The 8,343-nt window shown below is 43.4% G+C and overlaps 1 protein-coding gene across 1 annotated transcript in view; it reads left to right on the top strand.

Annotated features, from left to right (window-relative positions):
* The window catches only part of Trnau1ap (tRNA selenocysteine 1 associated protein 1), a 22,872-nt gene that overhangs the window by 12,901 nt on the left and 1,628 nt on the right, over window positions 1-8,343 (top strand). The window contains exons 7-8 of the mRNA XM_004642890.2: window positions 3,676-3,838; window positions 4,035-4,068. Coding sequence (XP_004642947.1) covers window positions 3,676-3,838; window positions 4,035-4,068 — 197 coding nt within the window. The remainder of the gene's footprint in view (window positions 1-3,675; window positions 3,839-4,034; window positions 4,069-8,343) is intronic.

The following is an 8,343-nucleotide window of genomic DNA, read 5'->3' on the forward strand; positions in this document are numbered from 1 at the left end:
ATAAATAAATAAATAAATATTTTAAAAAAAGAAAAGAAACTGCACCAAAAGAGGCAGAATTTGAAATGGAGGTCTTGTCCAAGATATCCTTGAATTCAGTATACAGCCCAGTCTGGCCTTAAACTTGTAATCCTGCCTCAGCCTCCTGCATGTGAGGCTTAGTGGTATCTATCATCCTGCTTAGCTTAACTGTCTTTAACACATTATAGATCAGCCTACATTCCCCCCAAGAAAAATGTCATTTGTTGTGGAAGCTCTAACTATATAAAAATATTAAAGAAAATTTTTTCAATGTTGGAATTGAACCCAGAGCCCCATGTTTGCTTGGCAAGTTCTGTACCATTGAGCTACATCCTCAGTTCTTCTTTGAAATTTTTATTTTGATATAGTCTTATTAATTGTCCAGGTTGCACAGAACTTGTGATCCTCCTCCCTCAGCCTCTCAAGTAACTGGGATTATAGGTTTGTGCCACAGCACCCTTCTATCTCTCTCGCAACTGTAGAAGTCCTTTGTGTATGTTCTCTTTCCAGAAATTCCTTGTTGACCATTTTGGCTGTTCCTGGTATAACTAGTTTTTCATTCAGTAACTATGAGTTCCCACAACTGCGTAGGTCCTGTGCTAGACTTTGAAGATGAGAAAATGAGGCTGTTATAAGCAAGAGAAACAAAGTCTTGTCTGCAATCTGTTGTACAGTAATGTGTCGTATCTCTTCTTCATTCAACATGGTTGTCCGTGACGGGTGCTTGCCTCAGAGCTGGTGCCCGCAGCCACTGGGAATGGAGGTGATCTGAGTTCCCTTGGAGGATTTGACTGTAGCAGCTGTATGTAGAGAAACAGCAGAAATGTGCAGTTGCTAAAGGGGACAAAACCACCCACAGGCCAGGAAGACTGTGCCTTCAGTTACCCCAGTGTATGAGGAGGTAGTAGATATTCTTTGAGTCATGAAAGGGGAGCCAAAGAGAATATTGGGGAGCATCTGACCCAGCACTGGGCAGGGAGGAGGCGTCCCTCTCTGGAGTGAATGCAACAAGTAGGTCTTGGGCAGACAGGGTTTACCTAGCAACTCTGGCTAACTTGCACTTGCTGAGCAGACACTGGATTCAAGGAATTTATGAAGAGCTCATTCAGTCTGGGAGCATTTGCAGTTCCTATAACAGGGATTTATTTGTGTCATATTCGGTTCCTGCTTGTGGCTTGGCTTCCTGTCTGTCTTGACTGTAGAGATTCAGTGTATCGAAACAAGTGTGTTCTACTCTGTTAGGCGCCTCCTTGCCAACCAGCAAGTGGGTACTTCGCCTGTCCACATGTTTGGTGGCACTTACAAGACACTCAGACTCTTCAGAGCAGGATGACTGGAGATAGATTGCCACATGCTGAATCTGTGGTTCCTCTTAGCCAAGAGTGGTGGTTAGCCAGGGCCTGAGTTCAATCCCTGGTTCTGAAAAAAAAAAAAAAAAGAGTGGTGGTTAGGCCCTAGACTTGTTTCATGAGACTGCAGAAGATAATGGATCTTGGCATTTTGGTTTTGGTTAGCAGTGACTCTGCCACTGTGTATTGAGAAGAAAGTTTTTTGGTTTTTTTGCGGAACTGGGGATTGAACTCAGGCCCTTGTGCTTGCCAGGGAAGCGCTTATTCTACTGAGCCATCTCCTGAGCCCCTGAGAAGAAAGTTTTATGCCAACTCTGGGCCTCCACCCTGATTGGTAAATAAAGTGTAGTAATGCCTGGCAAGGTGTTGTGAACCTTGCACAACAAATGCTCTATCTTAACAGCATAGCGTGGCACTGGGAACAGTTAAATCTGACTGAATGTGGTATTAATGTTACAGTTAAATTTGGCATGGTTCACCAGGCATGGTAATGCACACCCGTAATCCCAGCACTTGGGAGACTGAGGCAGAATCGCTGTGAGCTCGAGACCAGCCTGGGCTACAGAATGAACTCAATCTCAGCCTGAATTGCATAATGAGACTGACTCAAAAAGATAAAAATAGGGCCGGGGAGATGGCTCAGTAGAATAAGCACTTCCCTGGCAAGTGCAAGGGCCTGAGTTCAATCCCTGCTTCCTAAAAAAAAAAAAAAGATAAAAATAAATAGATAAGTCCACACCAAGATTCCATCTCACCTCAGAAAGAATGGCCTTTAATAAAAAAATATCCAATAACAAGTGCTCCTGGGGCTGTGGAGGAAACGGAAGCCTTCTCCACAGTTGGTGGGAGTGTAGACTGTTGCAACCACTTGGAAATCTGTGGAGATTTCTCAAAGAACTAAAACTAGAGGTTCTATTCTACCCAGCTATTATTCTTGATATTTTCTTGAAAGAATTAAAAGCATTATACCACAGAGATATATGCACACCCATGTTTATTTATAGCAACACAATTTGTAGCAGCTAAATCTTGAAAATAGCCCAAATGCCCATTAACCATTGAATGAATAAAGGTGATGAGGAGCACTATACTTCCATAAAGGATAAGCTTGGGACATTTCTAGCTAAATGGATGGGCCTTAAGATCATACTCTTTTTTTTTTTTTTTTTTTTGTGGTACAGGGCATTGGACTTAGGACCTTGTGCTTGCCAGGCAAGCACTTACTCTACTGAGCTATCTCCCCGACCCGATACCATACTCTTAAGTGAAATAAATGAGACACACAAGTAAATGCCTCATTGTTTCTCTAGTGTGAGAAACTGAAAGTGAAAAGATGGATCAAAATTAATAATAGATATTTGGAAATGGAAAGAAAATGTTTGCGGGGGTGCCAGGGAGATGGCTCAGTGGAATAAGCACTTCCCTGGCAAGCGCAAGGGCCTGAGTTCAATCCCTCGTTCCACAAAAAAAAAAGAAAGAAAATGTTTAGGGGCCTACCCCTTAGCTCAGTTCTTTAAGTGGCTGCTTCAACAAAACAGTCAGGCTCAGGTTGCTGTGGTTCGATCCTCACAACTCAAGCCAGCCAAACCTGCCCTGAAGGCATTCGGAGCAAAAAAAGAAAGAAAATGTTTAAATGAGAAGGGGATTAGGGGGGACAAGAAAAAAAGAAGGAAAAAAAATGGAAATAAAGTTTTTCCTGTTATCCCAGCATTCAGGAGGCTGAGGCAGGAGAATTGAAAAGACCAAAAAAAAAGAAAGAAACATAGGCCAGGTGTGGTGCTGCGCCTGTCTGTAATTCCGATACTGAGGCTGATGCAAGAGGACCTCTGTGAGTCTGAAGCCAGTCTGAACTGCATGGCAAAACCTTGTCTCAAAAAGACAAAAACGAGGCTGGGGAAATAGCTTAGTAGAATAAGCGCTTGCCTGAAAAACAAGGGCCTCAGTTCAATCCCTGGTTCCACAAAAAAAAAAAAAAGACAAAAACAAACCAACATAACTCATGTGATCTTCCTGCCTTACCCTGCAGAGTACTAGGGATTACAAGTGTGGGCTGCCACACCCAGCTGAAAGTATAGATAGGCTCTAGAGACCAATTGCCTGGGTTTGAATCTCTTATTAATGGCATAATTGCAGTGCAGTTATTAAATCTGTACGTTGAGTTCATTTATAAAGTAGGAACAATGCTATACTAATTGTTGTGAGGGTTAAATGTTAATTACTATAGAAAGCAGAACAGCCCTTTGTCATACAGGAAATACTATACAAATGTCTGCTTAATTTATTTATTTTTGTTTGTTAATATAAGGAGCCGTGTAAAGCCAGTGGAATATAGTCAGATGTACAGTTATAGCTACAACCAGTATTATCAACAGTACCAGAACTACTATGCCCAGTGGGGCTATGACCAGAACACAGGCAGCTACAGCTACAGTTACCCCCAGTACGGCTACACCCAGAGCACCATGCAGGTACCTGTGTCTTGGCAAGTCTGGCCCTCTTGGGTTATATTTCCTCTTTGGGACATGTCATTCTGTGGGACGGGACTTGGAGCTTGGCTTCAGAAAAGGTGGGGAAAGCTAAAGTGACAGTCTTGTTAAAAATAAACCGTGATCATGGGCTAGGCTGTCACCAGGCTGCTCACTCGCCTTTCTGGTCTCTTGACAGACATATGAAGAGGTTGGAGATGATGCACTGGAAGGTAAGAAAGAATCCACTTCTGTTTCTCTTGTCAGCTCTCACCAAATCATCCCTTGTGGCTGGCACTGTTCGTGCAGCTAGGTGGTGAGGAATACAAGGTAAACTGTTCCCTGGAGGAATTCCCATCCTTTTAAGAGCCAAATGCAGACATAGTTAGAGCAGGATGTGACCAGGATGTGAGTACACTTCCCAAGGAGCCTGTTACTCCCTAGATATATGGTGTCTACCCTGGGGTATCAGTCTTACTATGTTACTTGTATCTGTCAGTTTGAAAAATTCTTTTTGCTGAGCATGGTGGCATACCCTATAACCCTAGCACTCTGGGAGGCTGAGGCAGGAGGATTGTCACGATCTGAGGCTGGCCTGGGTTACACAGTGAGATCTGTCTCAAACCAAAGTTTTTAACTAGTAGTGAGACCCTGAGCACCCTGTAGACCCTTCCCTAAAAAAAAAGTTTTTAAAAATTATTTTCTACTTTTTGGTACTGGGAATTGAACTCATAACTTCATGCTTGCAAGGTAGGTGCTGTGCTGCTGAGTTACATCTCTGGCCCAATTCAGGAGTTTAAAATCTGAATGTATTTTGGAACTTGTTCAAGGAAAATTTGGGGGAGCTGGCATGGTGACACTTACCTGCAGTCCCAGCACTTGGGATACTAAGACAGATCACTGTGAGTTCAAGACCAACCTAGACTGCATAGCAAGACCCTGTGTCAGAAAGGAAAAAACAGGGGCCGGGGAGATGGCTCAGTGGAATAAGTGCTTCCCTAGCAAGCACAAGAGCCTGAGTTCAATCCCTGGTTCCACAAAAAAAAAAAAAAGGAAAAAACAAAACCAGTAATTTTATAGGAAAAATAAGTTCTGTCAGCAAAATGTCCCTTAGATCACCTAAGCTCGATGTGGTGGCGCAAGCCTATAATCCCAGCACTGGGGAGGATGAGGCAGGAGGATCACTGCGAGTTCAAGCCTAACCTGGGCTACAAAGTGAGCTCGAGGCTAGCCTGGACTGCAGAGCAAGACCCCATCTCAAAAAAACAAAACAAGACAAGACAGAATCCCCGGGCCTGCCATGCCGGCCCCACCACCAGGGCACGCTGAGATGGCAATTGAGACTTTACCTTCAGGCAAAGATCAAATCAAATTCATAATTTCAACACTTTCCTGCATATATCCTCAGCTGACAATAACAATTCATGCCTCTTAACAGCTGGTGGAGTGGTCACTGGACACAAGGGAGCTGGCAGTCCAGAAAGCCCAGTTCCACTAAGAGTCACACTTGGGACAAAGTCTAGCCAGTCTCCAGAAGTGCCTTGGGGACACTGCCTTTCTTTTGGAGATTAGTAACATACCTGCAGTATCAGTATGTAACTCCTACTTACTCAGTCTCTTTGTCACGTGAGTGACAGCCGGTCACCATATTTTACCACACATATTGCTTGCAACCCTATGACATATGTAAGTGTAGTGCTTGCCTAGCATTCCCAGTGCCCTGGCATTGATCCCAGCACGATACACACCACACACACACACACACACACACACACACACACACAAAAGCTACACAAGAAAATGCATGCACTTTTTATTTAGAATTGGATGTTCTGAATATTATAATGTGGTAACTGTGAAAAAGAAAATATAAACATGCTATTTCAACATACTTCTGCAGAGAAAGAGTCAATAGGACATGTGTCTCTGCTAAAAATATATTCAAGGAACTGACAGAGGTTATTGTGGGAATTCCCAAGTGTGAAGTCTGTGGCAGGCAAGCTAAAACCCAGAGTAGCTGATGTCACGTGGCTGGCATAGGTAGGCTACAGCTTGGCAGAATAAAAACTCAGGCAAGATTTTCATAGTAAGTCTTGAAGCAATTCCTTCTCTGAGAATTCATTTTTTTACTTCTTAAGACTTTGAGCAGACTAAATAGGGCCCCATTTGCATTATTGAGGACAGTTTCCTCAAAGTCAACCAATCACAAATGTTAAGTTGTGTCTACAAAATACCTGCACAGGAACAACAACAGAAGTCTTTGACCAGGGCTGGCGAAATTGGTCAGCGGCCTCAGTGCCTGCTTGGCAAAGCACAGGGACCTGGGTTTGATCCCCAGCACTATATGCTGCAGCAGCCCCGCCCCAGGTGCACCAAGCTGGTCACCCAGACTAAGTGTGGTGGCGCACGCCTGTAATCCTAGCACTGTGGAGGCTGAAAATAGGATCACTATGAGTCTGAGATGTATAGCGAGACCTTGTACCAAAAAAAAAAAAAGTCTTTGACCAGACAGCTGGGCACCAGAGGTGAGCAAAATTGACACCTGAAATCATCAACATGTTTGATAATAACAGTCAAAACCACACTAGGGGCCGGGGAGCTGGCTCAGTGGAATAAGCACTTGCCTGGCAAGCGCAGTGGCCTGATTTCAATCCCCGGTTCTGCAAAAAAAAGAAACAAAAAAAAACACACTAAAATATACTGTTTCTGTTCAGTTAGTTCATACCCTCTTGGCCTTTTTAATTGATGGTATTTGAGACAGCATCTTAGTATGTAGCACTAGTTGGCCTCCAATTTTGAGATCCATCTCCCGTAGACTTCCCAGTGCTGATTATAGGTGTGTGCAGCTGTGCCTAGTTTAGTTCATAAAATTTGAATTAGCAATTCAAGTTCAATTGAGATTTTTATTGTGAATGGTAATTACCAGTAAAGATAAATATCCAACAATGATAGCTTTGTTAAATGGTGGCTTTTTCTTTTTTCCTCTATATTTAGGACAGGGGTACAGGGGCTACAGGGTCTTACCTACACATTCGGACTTGTAGTGATCCTCCTGTTTTCAGCCTCCCTGGCTGCTGCGCTCTGCCTAAGCAGGCGCTTTAGTCTGCTGAGCTATCAGGTTGGCCCAAATGGTGGCTTTTTTGAACACAGGGTCTCCCCAGTTTTGAAGTCCTGAATTTGAGGTCCTCCTGGCTCAACTTTCTAACAAACTGGGATTTATAAACATTAACTATCAGATCCAGTGATGGTACTTTTATTTTTTTCCTGTATTTTAGGGAAGGGCCTATAGGGTGTGCAGGGTCTCACTATTATATTGAACTCATAGTGATCCTCCTGTTTACATCCCAAGTGCTGGGATTAGGTGTGCACCACCATGCCCAGTCTCAGTCGCTGTTTCAGCGTGCCCCAAAGGTAGGGCCAGGGCCAGCACGACAGACCAGAGGTTTGAACTTCTGGCTCTTGCATCTGTCTAAGCAGGCGCTTTTATTCCCTGAGCTATTTGGCTGACCCTTACCCAGCCCCTTTCTTAACTTTAGAAGGGTTTCAGATTATCCAGTTGGGGCACAAACTTCTGATCTTACTACCTCTGTCTTCCAAGTAGCTATAATTGCAAGGTTGCACCACACCCAGTGGTTATAACCATTTCTAAGAAAACCATGTCTTTTTTTTTTTTTTTTTTTGGTGGAACCGGGAATTCAGATCCTTGCATTTGCCAGGCAAGTACTTATTCTACTGAGCCATCTCCCCGGCCCCACCATGTCTTTTTCTAAGATGAACCCTTAAAGTGCAACCATTACCAGTCACTGTGTTTGGTCCTCCAGCCACAGTCCCTAGTCAGCCCTTTTCTGTTTCTTTGGACTTTATAGACATTTAAAAGAATCAGGCCAGGGAGATGGCTCAGTAGTACTAAGTGCTTGCCTGGCAAGCATAAGGGCTTGAGTTCAATCCCCAGTTCCGCCAAAAAATAAAAAAAATAAATAAATGGAGTCATGTATAATGAGGTTTTTTCATGCTAGGCAAGAGCTATACCACTGAACCATATCCCTAGCCCTGTATGCTGTCTTTTGATACCAGGGACCAAACTCAAGACCTTCCACTTGGCAGGCAGGCCCTAATGCTGCTCAGCCATATCCCCCGTCCCTCTGTGTTATTTTAAATTTTACTTTTGCAGTAGTGCCGATGTACTTGGAGCCTTTGCACTGAGCCATATCCCTGAGACATTTTGCATTTTCAGTCTGTCTTTAGCTGTCCAGGCTACTATGCCCAGTGTTACCTTTTTGAATTGTAATGCCCGTTTCAAAAAAAAAAAAAATTCTGGCTTCACTCAGTCATGTCTTCAAGACTCAGCCATACCATATTCCATACTAGTGATTCATTCTACTTGAGATTGGCAGGGGTACATCACCACTGGCTGAGCCACACCCCTGCCCCCTTGTTTCTTTTTTCGCTTTATATAACATCTTTATTGAGATATAATTCATGTATTATGCAATCCACCCATTTTATTT

The sequence above is a fragment of the Octodon degus genome, unplaced genomic scaffold, assembly GCF_000260255.1.
Source record: "Octodon degus isolate 3935 unplaced genomic scaffold, OctDeg1.0 scaffold00163, whole genome shotgun sequence".
NCBI lineage: Eukaryota > Metazoa > Chordata > Mammalia > Rodentia > Octodontidae > Octodon > Octodon degus.